Below are 19,515 nucleotides of genomic sequence, written 5' to 3'. Positions count from 1 at the left end.
AAATTTTTTCTCTCTCTCATCTGGGGGGTTCAAGGTGAAAAGGAAAAATTATATGATTTGCGCTTTTTGTCACAAAAAAAAATGTGTCTGGTCTGATGAAACAATCTTTTTATATACATTTTCTGTTTTTTTGCCTTATATACACAGCCTAACTCTACACAACACATTACCCATAAAATAATAGTACTATATGCTACAATGCTGAGCAATTTTTCGCATTCGATTTGGCCGCTAGGAAGTCATTGTGTTTTAAACGAATAATTTTTTTTTTTTTTTTTTGCGTTGATTTTCGAATTTCTTTTTAAAAATTGCCACTCTTTATCATATTTCCCACCTTGTGCGTGTGTCGTAAGAAAGACAAGAAGCCCACGCTTAATTGCGTAATAGTCTTCGTTTTCAGCTGATATGCCAATGTAATCGTATAGCTATGACGTCATTCTTACTGGGCAAAAAAAAATGATCCTTTCTAAGGATTCTTTTTTTCATAGGTATTGGAACTTCTCTCGGTCACAACTAGAGGCTCGCGCAGGGCATTAGGGGAGACCACGCGGCCATTTGTTACTTAGCGAGATGCAAGCATACAAAGGGCGTTGGTCGTCTTGTTTTTATTTGATACATGTTCCAGTGTTACAGGAGCGTTCAATTGGAAGGGGAGTGGAAAGAGAACACGCCAGGAGGGATCGATTTTCAAAACGGGAGGGAAAACTAGCCAAGCTACACCTTGTTGCAAGAGCGCGCGCTATCGAATTTTGTTTAAAAGCGACTTGGCAACGTTTCAGGTAAGCATAGCCCGCACAGCCTTAGGGAGCAGCAATGAGAAACGAAAAACCTTTGCCTTGGCTCCAGCAGACAGCAGCAGACAGCTCACAAGAGAGAAGCTTAGTGGGGTGGTGTGTGCTTGATGTGTGCCTGTGGTTTGTTTTACTGATTGCTGTAGTTTTCTTTTTCTTTTTATGATTGTGTATTGTTTTGGTGTTTATTGTGCTGTGTCTGTCGATTTGACGAACACGTTGAAAAAGGAGCAATCAGACGACAAACAAGTTCAAACTGAAATCGAAATGAAGAATGTCTACACGGTGTGAACGTTGAAAAAAACAAACAACCAAAACAAAAGCCAATGAGCGTCGGTGTGTCCTTTGTCAATCCCGTTGACCGCTTCAACAGACACAAAGACCACAGTTGACTTTTTCGGCGTGACACTTAGAAAATAAGTCGACAAAGTGGAAGAAGTTTTGGATGACGCCATTGAACTGTTTCGCAGGTGAGTTTACCACCCTTTTTGCATGTCAATCTTTTTCTTTTCTTTCTTGTTTGGCTTCCCCTTAAAGAAAAAGAAGAGCAAACAACAAGGCAAACTCTGTTGCAATGGAATTTTGCAATTTTGTTTCCGTGTGTTTTGCCAAACATTTGATTTTCTTTCGCTTATTTCGTTGTGTCGTTTACCGGGGGCTGCATTTCTTGTTTTTTTTTTTTTTTTTTTTTTTTTTTTTTAAACTCTGTGCAATGAAAAGAGTAAAGCCGAAGTGAATGGTTGTTAATTAACTTTCCATAACGAGCGTCTCGCGTTTCCTGGTGTCATGGGTGGCCGTCAGCTATTAATGACGACAGAGACCATTAACAACAAGGGCTCGGACATGACGAAGAAGGTGAAGGTTTTTTTTTTCCGTTCACTGTCCACCATTCTCCCCTGTTATCTGTTGATGAGCTTTCAATGGTGTGTGCCATGCCGTACAATGTCACCAAGCTATCAACCAAAAAGCAGGAGGGGCCACACAGACGTCCTTGGCAAGGTTAAGAAGCCACTTACAATCTTCTGCCCTCCCCCATTTTCTTAGCCAAATAGAAATCCACACAGAGTAAAATAACAGTCGGTGAAATGTCAAACGTCATCAAACATCAACTTTTTTCTGTCAAGTTATCTTTTTTTAAATTTTATTTATTTATTTATTTTTTTGCAAAGAAAGCAGAATGTGGTTTGCCCGTTATCTCCCGTTCGTGAAATCACTCAAAACAGAACAGACGGGCAAGGCTGTGCGTGAATCTTTTCTTTTGTGAGGTGAGAAAGAAAAGTTCTTCCTGGTTTGGGTTCAACCGTTGCCACCTCCTTCCTTTTTCTACACACACACATGTTTTGCCCGTGCTCAGAGGCGAACGAGAGAGAGAGAGAGAGAGAGAGAGAGAGAAAGAGGATAGACGCGTGAAAAAGGGAAGAGAAGAAGGGGGCAGTTAGTGGGGTGGGCTGGTGGTAGCGACGGCCGTGTATTCGGGAAGCGACCTTGGCGACGACCTTCATCGTCCTTGTGCTTTTCCTAATCCATTCCGACTCTCCCGACAAAAAGAAACGAAAGAGAAAATAACAACACACGCACTCTCACTAGAAGGTGAAAGAATTTTGCGTCTTCATTTCTTGTTTGATTTGAAAAAAAAGAAAAGAAAAGAAAAACGTAGAGAAAGAATGAAATAGTTTGTTAGTCGAATACTACCTTATCGAACAAACACCCCATCTCCCAACTATGAACAGTTAGTGGGTGTACCTTGTGTGTGTGTGTAATCCAATCAAATCGGCGTTGTTTTACGTAATTTTTTTGTCGTTTTTCTTTTGAGCATCCTTCGTTTTCGTCTGCCGATCAGACAGCCACGTTTTTGTTGGAAGGACGACAAACTTTTCCAACTATTTCTTTTTTTGTGTGTGTGTGTTTCATTTTTATTTCGTACGTTTGTATTTTCTTTTGAACGAATTTTTGTTTTTTGGGAAAAACAATTTTCAATTTCATTAGTATTTTCTTTTTCATGCTGACGTAAGAGAAATGACAAATGGTTGATTGTCTCGTTCGCTCGATAGATGGCAGTGCATGACACGCTATTAATCGGCCTGGGGAAAAACATTGAGATTAATAAAATAGCGGGATGAATGATAAATTGTGATTGGTACATGTGGCCTTCGCTCCCACTGACGAACGAAGAAAAAAAAAACCCTCTATCAAGTTGATAAATATTGCGAATGGAATTCTAAAATATTTCGGGTGATAATGCAAAATAGGACGAAAAAAAAAAACAAAACAAAATAAATGGAGGACTTGTGCATACTCAACGACTGCCATTGTTACTTGCTATATAACTATAGATATGATTTATGAAGGTGATTGTTAGCGGCGTCGGCACAGGTGTGCAACCCTCGGGGTTTTTCTTTAATAATCACTCTCGAGAAAACAAAAAGAAAACAAAAAAGAAGAAAACCTTCAGTTTCGCCGTACGAGTGTTGGAAACCCGCTACTATTCTAGTACTATAGTCGTACATGTTTGGGAAGCTTGAACACCGCCTTCTCTTTTCTCCGGTCCACTATTATTCCGCCAAAGCTGTGTGGGCCCTCCAGTCATTGTTATCCTTTTTTTTTTTTTTTTTTTCTTTTTCTTCAAGATTATTATTTATTATTGCTTAGTGGGAATGGTAAGAAAGGCAAAAGAGAATGCATTGATTTTTCCTTTCTTTCGTGTGGATATAAAAAGAATCAAACTCGAGGAGAGCAACATACTGAGATTAGCCAAACAAGCCAATGGAGAGTGGTTTCACCTTGGTAACCAGGTTACCCCACACACACACACACACATTTATTTTATTTTATTTTATTTTATTTTATTTTATTTAATTTTTTTCCTTTCCCAATTCCATCTGTTTTAGTTTTTTTTTTCTTCTTCTTCTTCTCAAAACACACAGAAAAAAAAAAAATTTTTATTGCGTGTGTTTTTTGTTTGTTACCTTTTTGGCGTGGGCTTGTTAATCAACGGTGGGGCCAGGAATCTCGTCCGTTCGTGCGAGATTCTTTTCTTTCGTAAACCTGAAAGAGAGAAGAGTCGTCGCTCTTTCTACACCTGTGTCTGCAAGCAAAAAAAAAAAAAAAAACGAGAGAGAAGGAAATCATTTGATTTCAACAAGCTCACCTTTGGTGGTCTTTCGTTCTCTCCCCCCCCCCTTGTCTCGTGAACGGGGGGGGGGGAATTGAGGAGGAGAAAACATAGAAAAGACATCGAAACAAACATTTTTGTTTCTGTCTTTCCTTTTTTTTATCTTTCGCATCTGTCATCTTCCCAGCAGACTGCTCCTCTTCTTTGTGTCTTGTCCGGTTGAGCCACACACACACATTCCTCTTCGTGCAAGAGCTCAATGGCCGTCCCGAAGAGAGTCACGTGTACACGCACCAATCTCTCGAATTGTTTGATTACCGATTGAATCCTTTTTTTTTTTTTTTTCCAACATTGATTGACGGCCTTTTTATTTTAATTGCGGACCAGGCCAATGACGAATTTTTTTTTTTTTTTCCCCTTTTCGTCCGTGGTCCGGAATGAGAGACCCGATTTTTTTTTTCTTTCTTTTTTCCACATGGCGCTCGGCCAGGGCCCCACACGCACTGTCGGTTGCGTTGTTATACGTGTTGCGTCACAACACAAGGTCGGATGAACGAGCTCCATGTGATACGCTGTGTCGAATCGGCCTTGGGGTTTTTTTTTTGTCTGGAGCACTGTGTGTGTGTAAGAATTTTTCCTTTTTGTTTGCTTCGAAGTTTCAACTTTTTAAAGACAATTTTCTTTTCTTTTTTTTTTTTTTTTTTTAATGTTGTTGTTAGTTCTCTCTCTCTTTTTTTTCCCTTTTAAATATGTCATCCGGATACGATGAATTGTATCTTTTTTTTTCTCTTCAAATATAGCTTTAATTGGTGTTATTGGATGATGACGTGATGATGATAGTTCCAGAGACTTTTCTATTTTATTTTTTTTTTTTGTGAAGGAGAGAAGTGGTGGTGGGGGGGGGGGAGAGGAAGGGGTTATGATTATTGTTATTATAAATAATACCTTATCATATCGTGTTGATCATGGCCATCATCCAGCTGTGTACGGCTGGACGAGTTCCAAGAAGGCGTAAAATGCGCAAAACTTGAAAATCAACTGATGCGATCCTGAGATGATTGGACGATCTGATCGATATGCCCGTCGCCATTTGGATTCATTCCCTTCTGCCATTTTTCCGCTAGCTGACGAAATGTCGTTCAGCGTGATTGTTGCGCATTTTTCTTCTTTCAATTTCTCACGAAAAGCGAATCAAATCAAACAGTTCTTTTTCTTTCCTTTTTTTTTGTATTTTCGTTACTGCCTTGCCTGCTGGCAGTTCATGTCCTCGTCGCGTCCTTGTCCGAGGTTTCGTCTTTGTGGACAGACGGCGCCGGCGGTTGGTGACTGTCGTGATCGACGGACGCACGGCCTGACTCATTTCTCACTTTGCAAAACTTTGTTGTATTTCTTTTTTTTTTTTTTTTTTTTTTGGCCTCCCTTGTTCGTTTTCGATACATTTTGTGTGTGTGTGTGTGTGTGTGTGTGTGTGGAGAGGGATGTTTGAAGCGACGAAGAATGCAGCTGATTTTTTTAATTTGGCCGTGACTCGATTAGTGTGTTGTGATATCGGCAGACGCCTTCATGCTGGGCTCAAGACAATAGCAACGAATGCAAGGTCGATTATCTCCCGCGGTCGGAATTTTTTGTTTCCCCTTCTTTTTCTCAAAGGCTTTAACTACACACCGTAACTAGCTCAGGACACCTGGTCAGGCATCATCATCGTTTGGCCACCTGCGAAATCATAATAACACACGTACCGATGGGGCGTTTCTCTCTATTCTCTTTCTTCCATTCTCGAAACCGTCTGCTTTTTTTTTTTTTTTTTTCTCTTTATTGAATGGCGGTGTTGAACGAAGCAAGTAGAAGAATGGAGGAACGGGGACAGAACAACAACAAGAACAAAAAAAAAAATGGCCATCACGAATGTGAACGAGGCCATTGATGGGGTCCACTTTTTTTTTTTGAATGGTACCCAAAGCGACAAGCAAAAAAAAAAAAAAAAAAATAGGATCTTGTATTTTTGCAGAAGTAAATCGAGAAATAACTTTCGGGATTTTTGATGAACAAAAAAAAAAACGAGTTATGTAGGAGGGCTATTCACGCAACAATGGCGTCTTTTCCCTGTAGTTTTTTTTTTTTTTTTTTGTGTTTAATACATCAACCTGTCTACTTGTAGTATCTCCCGCTGGTCCTTTTTTTTTTTTTATTAAAAAAAAAGAAATACCCCCCTCCTAGTCGGACGAAATGCATTTTTGATTCTTTTTCTTGTTACCGGACCCTATATCAACCACTGGGATGCGATTTCTAACCCTTCTCCATCTTCTTGTTGTTATTGTTGTCTTTTTCTTTATTTCTTTCTTTTTTTTTTTTTTGACTAAATAAGGAGCTCCAGGTATAGTGGACTTTTAAAGCGGCGGACAGTTTTGGTAAAAGGGCGCCAAGATTGCCATGCCCATCATTTTAGTGTCGCGTCGTTGTTGTTGTTCTTCCTTGTTTTACTTGTTTTCGGGCAGACGGCCGAACCCACGATTTTTGATTTGCTTTTTTTTTTTTTTTTTTTTTTTATCAGAAGATTCTTTTTTTTTTTATTTTTAAGAAAGGGATTTCATTTGTTTTTTTTGTTTTTTTTTTTTCCTTGCCTTTCAGGGGCGGGTTTTAAAGAGGGGGTTGAAATTTATATCGGCCCGTCATATAGATGCCTTTAGGCTGATTAGATTCCCGCATGAATAGCATAGCAGTAGGCCTCTTTGTTTTGTTTTTTTTTTTTTAGAGAAAAAAAAAAAACGTCCCATCGTGAAAACAAAAGAAAAATGGATTATTTATTTATTTATTTTTTTTTTCCATTTGTTCACCGCGTTTGGGTCCAATGTCCATTAGTCCTTTCATGTCCGAGTCCATTTGGTGTGTAACTCTGCAACCTTGAAGTCGATTTGAGGGATTTCTGTGAGAAGAGTGATTCGACCTTGTGTCCAACGACTTGATGAGGCGACAGTAAAAATAAAGAGAGAGAGAAAAAAAAAAAAAGGAACAAACAAACGCAAGTGGAAAATTAAAAGGTTTAAACACACAATGAGTTTTCTTCGGAAATTTTTGCACCGTGAAGGATTTTTCTTTTTGGTTGGAAAAATAAAATTGAAATGTGTTTCTCTCGTGAAAAACGTCAGGCGTACAGTAACGGGAAATTCACGCACCAAGACAAATATAAAAATTAATGGAAATGTTTTACGAAACAATAAATGTGATTTATTTCGAGTTTGGCAAGTAAGGGATGGAGAAAAAAGAAATTGCTTGTAACGGATGATGCAATCTTTGCGCACTGAACGAACCCGAGAGAATGTTTACCTGTCGCCTCGTGTGTGTGTGTGTGTGGGGGGGGGAGTCTCCCGTTCCGCCATCTTTCCGTTTAACCTTTCAGATTTTATTCAAATTCTTCTCTCTTTTTTTTTTTTTTTTGTGTGTTGTTCTTGGATTATTTATAGTTCAAAATGTAAATGGAACGTCCACGATATTAAACATTGTTTTTTTTTTTTGCTCTTGTTTATGTTTGCGGGCAGTACCGCCACTAGACTTGCGCGACGTGATGAATGAGAGAAATGAGCAAACAAAAACAAAATTTAACGCTAGCATTGACGTTGAATCATTCCTCGTCCGCTTGTTTTTTGTTGTGTTTTTTTTTTTTTTTTGTTTTTTTAACGACTTTTTCGGACGGCGAGATTACGTGTGGTTTGGAACACACACAAAAAAAAGATATGTTTTATCTCCTTTGTTTCAAAAGTCAAAGTGAGTCTCGATACGAGCAATTCACGTAGTTTTTGTTCTTTGCCAAACTATGCGGTTTAGTTTATAGTTGTGATTTGTCTTTCCATTTTTCTTTTTCTTTTTTTTTTTTTATTGCGCTCTCGGTTCCGTTGCAAGGGAGGATGGTACGAAAAACGGATGAATGAATGGGCGAATGAATGAATGAAAAAAAAAGCGTATTTTTTATTTTGAGAAATTAAAAAAAAAAAGAAGAAGAAGAAAAATGAAATGCAAATTCGAGCATTTTTTGTTTTCGCTCGCTTCTTGTTGGGGGTGTACGGTTGTTTTTTGATTGAACGATCAACAATATAATGCGGTTGCCAATTTTTTATTTGCATATTTCGATTTTTTTTTTTCTGTTTGGTTGTAAGAGGGGCAGGTTGGGAAGAGAGAGAGAGAGAGATTGTTGCTTGGTCGAAGGTTCGTGTCCCGCGTGCGTGTGGAGGAGAGACGTAGCCGGAGGGTGCCGACAGATTTTGTTTTTTTTTCTTCTTCTTCTTCTTCTATTTTGTTTTTAATTTTTAACTTAAAAAAAAAATGTATTCTCTATTTCGTCTATTTCCTTTCGTGGAAAAAGGGCGGCCCGATCTTTGGAACGACGGCGCTCATGGTAAGAAAAAGAAACGGGAAAGAAAGAAGAAGACGAAGTGGATAAGAATCACGCAACTTCTCTCCAGACTTTTGACACCCGAGGGCATTCTCTCTCTCTCTCTCTCTCTCTCTTTCGTCTTTTTCTTCTTCTTACCTGGTCGAGGTTTCCACCCAACCCCACCACCCTGTGTTCCCATCTGCGGATGGTGTTTAGGTTTTTCAGTGGACCTGCTGGCACTGTGCGCTAGTCGTTGGTACATAGAAGAAGAAAACGGCGTTTGTTGTTTCGCCTTCGGGACTAACATTTTTTTGTTTTCTTCTCCCCCTCTCCTTCATTGTCTCTTAGGTTTCATCACGGTCCCCCTTACGCTCCTTTCTTTTTTTTTTTTTTTCCTCTGCCGTTCTGATTCCTCCGACTCGCTGATGGGCCGGGGCTGAATGCCGCACCACCAGTTCAGTCTCAGCCAGTCCTTGGTCGTCCACCGTGCAACCAGGTGCGTGTGTGTGCGTGTGTGTGAGTGTATGTGTGTATGTGTATATTTCTGTTTAGCCCTCGTTTTTTTTTTTTTCTTCTTTCTTTTTATAAGACGTTTCTTAACTTCTTCCCCCCTCTGTGTGTTGCGTATGTCAGTTGGTTGCGCCAGTCCCCCCCCCTCTCTCTTTCTCTGAAGTGTGAGACGAGAGAGAGAGAGGTAAAAAAAAAAAAAAAATGATTGACACACACCTTGACCGCCTTTACTAACGTTGCTTAATCTTTTACGCCAAAGTCCGCGGGAATGTTTATTTTGATTTAAATCTTTTTTTTTTTTTTTTTTTCATTTCAAATGGCAATTTTTCGTTTGGGGGTTTTGCGTTACATGAGAATAACGTGTTCTTGCGTGTGCTTTGCGTCAAGTGAGTTTTTTTTTTTTCATTCGGAATGTCTGGCTGGACCGTTGAACTCGTCTGTTGGTTTTTTGTTTTTTCTTTGTGTCATTTTGTTTTGTTTTTTTGGCATGGAGAGGAGTATAATGTGACTGTCATTTTCGCGACCACATTTCTTAACTAGTTACGGCACTACAATTTTTTTTTTGGGGTGGGGGGGACCTGAGTGAATTGGAAGTGACGGGTGAAAAACTAGATGTAGTCCCGTTTGATTTTTTTTTTTTTTTTTTTTTGAAGCGAAGGGGTTTGCCTTTTTTTTTTTTTTTCGAAATTTTGACGCATACAATGTTTGTGACCCGTTTTCCAAACGATGAGTCATTCTTACGGGTTTTCTGATTTTGGATTGGATATCTTGTAGAAATTTGTCTAGCCGTTACAGCGACTGTTGTTCTTCACCTTTCATCCCGATCTTCAGTCAGACGAGAGACGCACACACACACACACCAGAATCGTTTTTTAAATTAAGAGCTAAGATGAGGAGGGAAGATACATTTTTAATTATTTTGGGGGGGGGTATTTATTCCGATTTTTTCTTTTCTTTCCTCTAAAGTCGTTTCGTTTCAGCGGAATAGGTTTTTTTTTTTTTTTTTTTTTTTTTTTTTTTTTTTTTTTTAATCCCGCCACCTGTGCCAAGAGCGCGGTCTCTCTTCAACAAGAAGAAAAAGAAGAAGAAGAAAAAAAAAAAAAAAAAAAAGAAAAACATTCTTTCCAAAATGGCTGACGGGCACAAAAGTCGAAAGAAGGAGAAGAAAAAGGAGGGGATAGGGCGGGGCCGGCTCGGACCACACACGTATGCACGCACGCACTACGGATATGTGTGTGTGTGTGTGTGTGTGTGTGTGTAGTTTTTTGCCCGTCTTTTTTTTTTTTTTTTTTTTTCAAGGAGGGGGAGGGGAATTGGTGAAACAAAAATGTTACCAAACCCGATCTCCACTTGTCCGTTTTTGATGAACTTGTCTAGTTGTTTCGCTGTTTTTTTTTTTTTGTTTTGTTTCACCTGAGGGGGTCCAACAGCCAAACACGAACCGGTGCGTGTTGTCTGTTTTGCATGTGCGGATTTTGTTTTTTATTTCATTTTTTTTTTTTTTTTTTGTGTGTGTGTGTATTGTTGTTGTTGGCCATGTGCTAGAACGCGAGTAGGTGGGGTTCGGGGTGGAAGGAGGGGCGGGATTTTTTTTTTTTTTTTTGTTTTGTTTTATTGGTTTTTCCCCTTCTAACATGATGGACGATTGAATTAGTGACGTGTGAAAATGAATTGAGATTTAATGAATATATATGAATTTTTTTTTTGTTTTTGTTGTGTGTGTGTGTGTGTGTGTGGCAGGTAATGGAATGGTGACGCGAATTGGGTGTCGGAAGTGCTGGACTCCGACCGGACAACGGGAACTAACAGAGCCGCTGATGGATCGAACCATGCCGCACCTCACGCAATTGAAACGCTAACAACAACACCTCCCCCCCCAAAAAAAAACAAACAAAACAAAACAAAACAAAAAAACAAAAAACAGAAACTGATCGCAAAAATACGGGAGAAGGAACAGGTGGTGATAATAAGAAGGAAAAAACTATCAAAAAAACGACACGAGGAAAAAGCTTAGGCGTTTCAATAAGTGGTTCCAGTTCGCGTTGCGTGTTTTTTGTTTGGCCGTGCGTGTGCACCTGCAAGTGTCGTCTCGTCACAAAGTGCGGTGGGGAATGAATGACCGGCCGTCGTCGTCGTCATCATCATCCGGCGACGCCGGCATTGCCCCTCCACCTGCTGCCGTCGAAGGATGGGGCGCGATGCTGCAAGATTCGAACGGGCCGGCAGGGCCGGACACGATCCAGCATCACGACCAATCGCCTTTCGTGACCCACAGTAGGAATAACAGCCAATATCATCACCACCACCACCACCACCACCACTATCATCATCCTCAAAATAACCATCTCTATCACCATCAGCAACAGCCTCCTCACCTTATCAAAGGTTAGCTTTTCTATCTTGGTTTGATCATTACCAATCGGCATCGTTTGTTATAGACGTTCGTTATAAAAACGGATGCGAAACATAAATAAATAAGAGGAGTAGAAGAACGGCACTTGCGGGGCGTGTGTGCAATCCCCCCCCCCCCCCTCCCCCATCGCGGAGAATGGCCCTGTCGTTAACTGTACAAATATAATTTTTTTTTTCCCTTTCTGCGAAATAAGCAACAGAAATGCAAAAATAAAAAAAATAAAAAAGAAAAAGTTTTTTTTTTATTTTTGGATGGCCGCCAAAGCTGAGCGCAGGTGGTGTTGATTGCCTTATTTTTTTTTTTCGAAAGTTTAAAAAGAGAGAGAGAGAGAGAGAGAGAGTCTGGTGAGCAAGTAAGAAACAGCGAAAGAGAAAAAGGAAAAAAAAAAAAAAAAAAAGAGAAAAGTCTTGGGCTATTGACCCGCGCTCTCACGCGCTGACGGTAGATGGAGATGCGACTCTCCGGCCAAATGGGAAAACAGAAATGGGACGGGAGAAGAAAAGAGCGGAGGGGGAGGGGGGGGGGGTATGAAGAAGGCACTGGCCTTCACGCCACGCCGTGGCTCACGCAGCGGTGCACCTTGGCCAAGCTCCTCCCTAGGACATTGCCTCCTCCTTAACTCTTTTTTCTTCTTCTTTCCGTTTTTGTAGGCTCTTTAAAGGTTCGTTCCATGTCACCCACCTCAGCCCCCCCCCCCCTCGCCCGCGTTCTCTCCTCCCCCATCATTCGCCAAGAGTAGTGGCCATGTCCAAATGATCAACAGACAAGACAGGACTTGTTACGTGTCCTTAACTGTACATAGCGTCTGTGGCGCAGGGAAATGGTGGGGGGGGGGGGACATTCACCATCATCTGCAATGGGGAGGAGGGACGAGGGGGTTTCACGTCGAGTATCACAACCCCAATCGATGCCAACTCTCTCTCTCGACGCCACTGTTGAACCGTCCAGGTTTTTTTTTTCTTTTTTTTTCTTTTTCGCTGGGAAATAAAGGTGCGGCCATGGCCGAGGTCTTTGAACGCACGTTACCACCAACTAACCACTCTCTCCCTTTATTTCTTCTCTTTTTTTTTGTTTTTTTTTTGGTGAAATTCCAAAGACAGAGAGAGAGAGAGAAAGAGCGAAAGTCTTCCCTTCGGTTATTTTCTTTTTCTATTTGGCTAATAACAAGAGAGAAAAAAAAAAGAAAAAAAAAAGAAATGTCCATGGGCGAAAAAGAAACAAACGAAATTTCTTTGTAATGTTTATTTCTCACTATCCGGTTGCCTTCCGAAATGGATGTTGGCGGTGGAATTATTTGTGCCGGTGGGTAATTACGACAAGGTACACATCATACTGGTTTTCACATTTCTCCCAAGCACTGCGGTGGCTGTTGTTCTTTTTTTTTGTTTTTTTTTTTTTTTTTTTTTGTTTGTGTAATATACGGGCAAAAATAACAACCACATCATCACACGTCATTGCTCACAACAAAAGACGGCAGCTGATTCCATCCATCTCCCCTTCCCCCCCACAATTCCGTCCTTCAAAAATGAAATCGAAAGATCTGGGTCGGTCGAAAGAGAAAAGACTTGAAGTTGAAAACCCCATGATTTGCATATATCAAATGATCAACAACAACAAAAAAAAAAAAAATAATAAATCGATTGTAAATTACAGGCGGAATGGTGAACGGATTGAGCGGTGGGGACGAGCCGTCCCAACAGCATTTTCACCATCATCACGAGGCGGAATCGGATGCAGATGAAGAAGTCAGAAGCCTCGATTTGCCCGGTATGCAAATTACATCATTTTTTTTTTTTTTTTTTTTTTCAAATAGCAAAACATTTATTTTTGAAATGTTTCAATTGCCCAGCTCAAGTTGGCATCGATCTGCGGAGTAAGCGGGTCGGTTCGACCGAAGCGCTGGATAGGGAACGGCCCATGTCGTGGGAGGGCGAACTGTCGGACCAAGAGGTCAGCCAAATGGATCAGGAATTAGCCACGGCTTCTTCCACCTGCCCGGCGGAATCGACATCGCAGCCAACGGGCGGACCGAGCCCACCTCAGCAGCCGCCGCCTCCGCTTCCAGCTCAGAGCGTCATGGCGACGCTCAAGACGGAGCCCATTCACGAAGAAGAGGCCGAAGAGGAACTGGACGAGGACGAGCACGAAATGGAAGGTATCCAATCGGCAGGGCCGGGCAGCCCGCAACCGATGTGCACGAACGCCGGAGACGAAGCGCTGCGGCACGATGGCAACGTGGGCCAGCATCCGCAACATCAGGCCATGCCTCCGCCGTCGTCGTTGTCCTTTCATCATCACCACGCGCAACATCAACATCACGCACCGCCTCCGGCCGAGATCAAAACGGAACTGGCCTGGAATGCGGACTGTGGGCCCAAGGCGGAGTCGGTTGCCGGAGTCCGTCCCAGTCCGCCGTTGACGTCATCGGCCGCCCCGGCGGCAGTGACCAGTAGTTTCAACACGACGACGGCCACGGCCTCCAATTCCGGATTCACTCCATCAGCCGTGCCGAGGCCGACCTTCGGCGAAGCCTTCACCGGTCACACTCCGTTGGCCAGCCCGCTGACGAGTCGCCATCCTATTCGATTGCCATTAGCAGCCGCTTCCGGTAAGATAACTCTCTGCCCCTCCTTTCCGTGTCATCCGGCTAACCTGTTTTTTTTTTTTTTTTTTTTTTTTTTTTTTTTTTCTAAACAAATGGTTCAATTTCACATCAGGTCTTCCACATCCGCCGACGCCATCGCCGGATTCAGCTATTCATTCGGCTTACTACTCACCAACGGCCAGTCCAGGACAGTCGCGGCATCGTTCCGGCAGTGGCCTAAGCTCGCCTTACTCGCACCGGGCCAGCCCGTCCTTGTCGCGCAATAATTCGGACGCGTCGCAATACTCTGTCCATTCTCAGTACGGCGGATCGCAGTACAGCTACAGCTCTGCGCCTTCGCCACTCAGCCCGTCGCCCGCTCAATCGCCTGTCCAGCCGAGGCACATGGCCATGTTGTCGGCCGCAGGCTACGGCCTTCCCGGCAGATCGGGTGGCGGACTGGCCGGCAACGGAGAATTCCCACCGTCGCCGCTCCTCTACCGACACGGACTTCCAGCCCCGTTTCCCGGTGCCACTCCGGCCGGATCTCTTCCCGGCGTCCGCGACTTGGAGATCAAAAGCGAACCGGCCGGTGCGGCTGGTCATCCTCCGGGATTGTCTACTACGGATACGAACGGTACGTTCTGGCGCCATCTCTTTTCATTTAAATCAGTTTGTGTTTTTTTTTTGTTTTTTTTTTTTTTTTTTTTTTTTTTTTTTTAATTAATTGTGGATGTGGCCCATGTGCGATTTGTTCATTAGATGACAGCCGGGAAGGCTCGGGTGAAGAGAAGAGTTTGAATCCGTCGGATTTAGCGCAGCACACGGCGTCGCTGGCCGCCCAGGCTGGCATCTCTCGCCAGCAGCTGATCAACAGCCCTTGTCCCATCTGCGGCGACAAGATCTCGGGCTTCCATTACGGCATCTTTTCCTGCGAGAGCTGCAAGGGCTTTTTCAAACGAACCGTCCAGAACAAGAAGAACTACGTGTGCCTCAGGGGAGCCGCCTGCCCGGTCACTATCGCCACCCGCAAAAAGTGTCCCGCCTGTCGATTCGAAAAGTGCCTCAACACCGGCATGAAACTGGAAGGTTTGTTTCCGTTTTTTCTTATCGCTTTTGTGGCTGTTGAATCACATTTTAATTGAATTCTTATGAAATAAAAAAAATTGTAGCCATCCGCGAGGATCGCACTCGAGGCGGACGGAGCACTTACCAGTGTACTTACGCCGTTCCCAGCGGATCGTCGGGAACGCCGTCGGGCGTTGTTGGCGGTGATTCGTCGATGGGCGGATCTTCATCGAACGGCGGCGGCAAAGTGTTGTTGACGCCCAACGGAGACAGCAGCAGTTCGAGGTCGATGGATTCGTCCGAGTGGAGCTCGTCGCCTCCGTCTGCCACGCCAGGTGGCGGCCATCATCATCACAACCACCACGGCCACCACAATCCCCATCTGCTCCATCATCAACATCCGCACCATCCGAGCAACACGTCGGCGGCCGTGCCGCAGCTCTTGCTCGAGATCATGAACGTGGAACACTTGTGGCATTGCAACGAATCGGACGGCAGTGCTCAACAGCATCGCAGCAGCACGGCCGCTGCGGCGGGAACGAACAACAGCTCCTCTGCGCCATCGTCGTCGAGCAGAGCGACGTCGAATAAAGCGGGAGCCGATGGCGGCAGCAGTCACAACAATGGCGGCACCGCCGCCGAAGGCGATTCCGTCTCCAGTCTGTGCAGCATCGCCGATCACCGACTCTACAAGATCGTCAAGTGGTGCAAGAGTCTTCCGTTGTTTAAAAATATCCAGGTCAGAATGTGTTTCCATCTGTTGGCAATTTTGAGAACTTCTTTAAACGAATTGTTTTTTTTTTTTGTTTTTTTTTTGTTTTTTTTTTTGTTTTGTTTTTTTCGTCTGCAGATTGACGATCAGATTTCGCTGCTGATCAACACGTGGTGCGAGCTGTTGCTCTTTGCCTGCTGCTTCCGCTCGATGGCCACCCCGGGCGAGATTCGCATTTCGCACGGCAAGTCCATCACGCTGGAACAGGCCCGCACCCTGGGTCTGGGTTCGTGCATCGAACGGATGATCCACTTCACGGATCATTTGCGCCGATTGCGCGTCGACCAGTTCGAATACGCGGCCATGAAAGTCATCATCCTATTGTCTTCCGGTAATTGTTTTTTGTTGTTGTTGTTGTTATTATTCCATTTTCACGTCTCGTGTTTCATACTTTTGTTTGCCTATTGTATTTTATTTATTTTTTCATCTATAGACACGAGTGGACTGAAGGAATCAGAAAGCGTGCGTAGCTCGCAGGAATCAGTGCTCAAAGCCTTGCAGCAATACACGCTTTCGCACTATCCAGACGTGCCGTCTAAGTTTGGAGAACTTTTGCTCCGGATACCCGAACTGGAACGCACCTGTCAGGTAATGGCAAATTAAAATCAAATCAAAACAGTTTTCTTTATTATTATCATTATTATTTGTTAACGTTTTGGGTTTTTTTTTTTTTTTTTTTTTATAAAAAACAATTTTTTACATTTCGTTTGATTGAATGGAAAACGAATCGATAGGTTGGCAAAGACATGCTGACCGTCAAGCGTGAAGGAGACGGCCAAGGATTCAATCTGTTGATGGAGCTCCTTCGCGGAGATCATTAGCGATTGTTGAGACGCACAAGAATCATCACGAGAAAAAATCTTTTTTCCCCATTTTTTTTTTTTGGACAAAAAAATTATTTCGGATTTGTTTTGTTTTTTTTCGCGTGTCGTTCGTACACGATTTTTGACTGTGATGGAAGCTTCACGCGGAAATGGATTCGCATTGGCTTTGCAACTTGATTCTTCGTCACGCAACCGATTCCTTCCATTAGAAAAAAAAAAAAAAAGAGAAAAAGCTTTTTGTTTTTGGAACAAAAAATGTGAAGAAGAAAAGAAAATGAAGCGAAATTGGAAACCAGTAACCCATTCCACGGAATTGAACCGATCCCCAGTGAAAGAATAAGTAATGATATGTTAAGTAGTGCTGCGTGCTCTAGTGAAGGAAAACCCATTTCAACCAAAATTGGTTGTCTATGCAAAAAAAGAAAAAAAAAACAAAAAAACAAAACAAAGAAAAAAATTGAAAATTGTGCAAAAAGAAAACAAAGAAAAAATTTCGCCGGAAAAGCCACACAAAAAAAAAAAAGTAACAGAGATTATCCTTATTATTCCTCCTTCCCTTCTCTTCTTCCTGTTCCGTCGGTGACGGATCGAAATGGACCCCACAATCGAAAAATTAGAAGTAAGGTTTTTTATAATTATTTGTGAACGTTTTTGGTCCATTATTTGTCATCTTCCCCTCTTTTTTGGGGGGAAGGGTATATCATCCTTTTACTTGTTTTAGGTTGTTTTTGTTTTGTTTTTTTTATATTTCCCTCTCTGGTTCCACTTGCGAGTGCAATCTGCCCCGTTCCCCCCCCCCCCCCCCCCCCCCCCAGCTTTATCTGTCCAAAAACATTGTCTGTTATCTCTCCAGTTTTTATTTGATTTAATTCTCTCTTTTTTTTTTTTTTCTTTTTGGCCGTCTGCATTTGATGGCTGAAAAAAAAAAAAAAAGAAGAAGAAGAAGAAACCCATGAGGCTATTTAAATTCCTTTTGTAAACTAGGTGCTCTCTAGCTTTTTCTCTCTCTCTCTCTCTCTCTGTCTGTCTGTCTTCTATTTTATAATTTTTTTTTTTTTTGTTTTGGCATAGCAAGCGAAAAAAAGAGAGACAGAGAGAAAGAGAATATATATGTACGTGGTCAACCAACCGTCACATCCAAAGTATTACGCTGCGAATTGGGACGAAGGAAATTGTCGCAACGTTTTCTTCTGATTGTTGGGCAGGTGTTCTGCTTTTTAATTCATCTGATTCCCATCCCACTCCTTAAATGAAAAGCCGGTGATTTTTTGTTGCTATCGTTTCGAACAAATTGAAATGGGGGAGGGAAAACAAATGAGCCGTTTGGAAAATCCGCAACCCAGTGATGTCAGCCAGAAATCTTTTTTGATTATTATTTATTATTATTTTTTTTTTAATTAAATATTTTTGGAAAATTTTTAAATTTCTGAACAGAATCTCTCTGTTTTCCATTTTTTTTTTTTTTTTTTGGGGGGGGGGGGGGGGGGTATTTTGGTCGTCCAATAAGAAAAAGGCAACTCCGTGGCAATAATAGTAATTAAAAAAAAAAAAAAAAAGGTTTATATTGGTTAAATGGTTATTGTCGGATATTTTTGTTTTCGGGCAGTTTTATGCCGCTGGAATTAAACTCACCGGATGATTCCACTCAGTTTTTTTTTTTTTTTTTTTCGCCCCGTGCCCAAAGCCACACAGTGTCACGTTCATTCATAACTTCCTGTTTTGTTTTTTGTTTTTGAAGGGGGGGAGGGGGATCTCCTGCTTTGACTTAGTTTAGTTCTTTTCCCAACATCTCTGTTTCTTGTTATTTTCTATAAATTTTATAATTGAAGGTCTAATTATCTTTTTCTTCTTTCTGTTTCAATTCCTCTGCTATCTCTATTCTATTTTTCATAATACCTTTACGAAATAATTGTCAACAAACTAGAATGATGTATTGGGAGGGACTTTGCAATCGTATGGGTTCCCAAATATGTGCCATTTTTTTTTTTTTAAAGAAAGAAGGGATGAAAAAAAAAAAAGACGATTAACATTTGAGATCAAACGGGCGACTAGTGTGGAAAAAACAAAAGAATCCCCGTCTTTTTTTTTTTTGTATCAAAGTACGAAAGAGCAACATTTCGAGTGCCTTGACATTGTTTTCTCTTGATTCCTTTTTTCTTTCATATCAAATTTTTCGTTCATTTCAAAAGTTCCGGTGGTCTTGAATCATTGCTCGATTCCAACCTATCACACGCAAAACACACACAAACGTGCATAGCTTTTTTTTTTTTGCCCTATTTTCCCCTTTGTTTTAGTTTTCATAGCTTATTATATTCTAATTTTCTATTTCGGGCTTATTGCCGGAAAAAAACTAAGGAATTTATGTTAACATTTGCTTTTTTTTTTTCTCCTCTTTTAATCAGAATTTTATTTCATTTGCATTTTTATCGATACCGTTTTGGGTGGTTTCTGGCGCAATGGTTTAATTCCCTTTTTTTTTTCATTCATTTGATTTTTATATTTGCTGGGATGGGTAGACGAGTAAAAATTAAGGTCATCTCGCCTCTTTTAATTTCATTTCGCAATAACCAAATCTCTGCTAGAAATTCGCCATTCAATAATCATATTCTTCTTATTTTTTTTCTATTATTATTATAATTTTTCATTTCTTGCTCTTTTCCTTTAAAAGACACTCCCGACACCCTTGAAGACTAGTAATTAAATCAGACTTCATTTTGTTTTTATACATAAATGTGGGTTGGAAACAGTGTACATATCACAGTGATGTACCGCGACTGACTTATCCCCATTTTGGGAGGGGTCTTATGTGTGTGCGCGTCCCGTTTGAAGTGAAGAAACGTTCGCCATTCGCTCGAGAATGAGAAAAACTAAATAACCTTGTTAACCCAAAAATTCAATTGATTTTCCCTATACCTGGTTTTTATTTTTCTTCCCATTTGAAATCGTGTCTATTGACGTGACCTTTCTCCGTGTTGTGATTTTAGCCATAGTGATGTGCAGCCAAACCCACCGTATGTTTCCCTCTTCCCATTTGTTTTTTGTTTTTTTTTCATGTTTTATTTTCTCCCCGTT

At 41.7% G+C, this 19,515-nt stretch overlaps 1 protein-coding gene across 4 annotated transcripts; it reads left to right on the top strand.

Moving 5' to 3' along the window:
• Positions 1 to 839: 839 nt before the first annotated feature.
• LOC130691984 (nuclear hormone receptor FTZ-F1 beta-like) lies at positions 840 to 17,567 on the top strand. Of its 4 annotated transcripts, none has more exons than XM_057515029.2 (10): positions 840 to 1,261; positions 10,523 to 11,167; positions 12,849 to 12,962; positions 13,045 to 13,803; positions 13,913 to 14,416; positions 14,542 to 14,868; positions 14,952 to 15,586; positions 15,698 to 15,950; positions 16,053 to 16,207; positions 16,354 to 17,567. In XM_057515029.2, the coding sequence occupies exons 2-10, from the start codon at positions 10,894 to 10,896 to the stop codon at positions 16,438 to 16,440; spliced, it is 3,108 nt and encodes a 1,035-aa protein (XP_057371012.1). In that variant the 5' UTR covers positions 840 to 1,261; positions 10,523 to 10,893; the 3' UTR covers positions 16,441 to 17,567. The 4 variants fall into 4 exon arrangements, with proteins under 4 accessions (XP_057371012.1, XP_057371015.1, XP_057371013.1 ...); XM_057515032.2 differs by lacking the exon at positions 840 to 1,261 and adding an exon at positions 3,560 to 3,583; XM_057515030.2 differs by lacking the exon at positions 840 to 1,261 and adding an exon at positions 8,628 to 8,768.
• Positions 17,568 to 19,515: the final 1,948 nt, after the last annotated feature.

Source organism: Daphnia carinata, chromosome 1, assembly GCF_022539665.2.
Source record: "Daphnia carinata strain CSIRO-1 chromosome 1, CSIRO_AGI_Dcar_HiC_V3, whole genome shotgun sequence".
In the NCBI taxonomy this organism is placed as follows: domain Eukaryota; kingdom Metazoa; phylum Arthropoda; class Branchiopoda; order Diplostraca; family Daphniidae; genus Daphnia; species Daphnia carinata.
This window is presented reverse-complemented; position numbering and strand designations above follow the sequence as displayed.

What these genes read in the sequence shown, in the direction of transcription:
- LOC130691984 (XM_057515029.2), top strand. Translation starts at nt 10,894, where the DNA reads ATGAATGACCGGCCGTCGTCGTCGTCATCATCATCCGGCGACGCCGGC. An exon ending in GCCATTAGCAGCCGCTTCCG is followed by an intron (nt 13,804 to 13,912) that starts GTAAGATAACTC and finishes ATTTCACATCAG; the next exon opens with GTCTTCCACATCCGCCGACG. An exon ending in CGTTGTTTAAAAATATCCAG is followed by an intron (nt 15,587 to 15,697) that starts GTCAGAATGTGT and finishes TTTCGTCTGCAG; the next exon opens with ATTGACGATCAGATTTCGCT.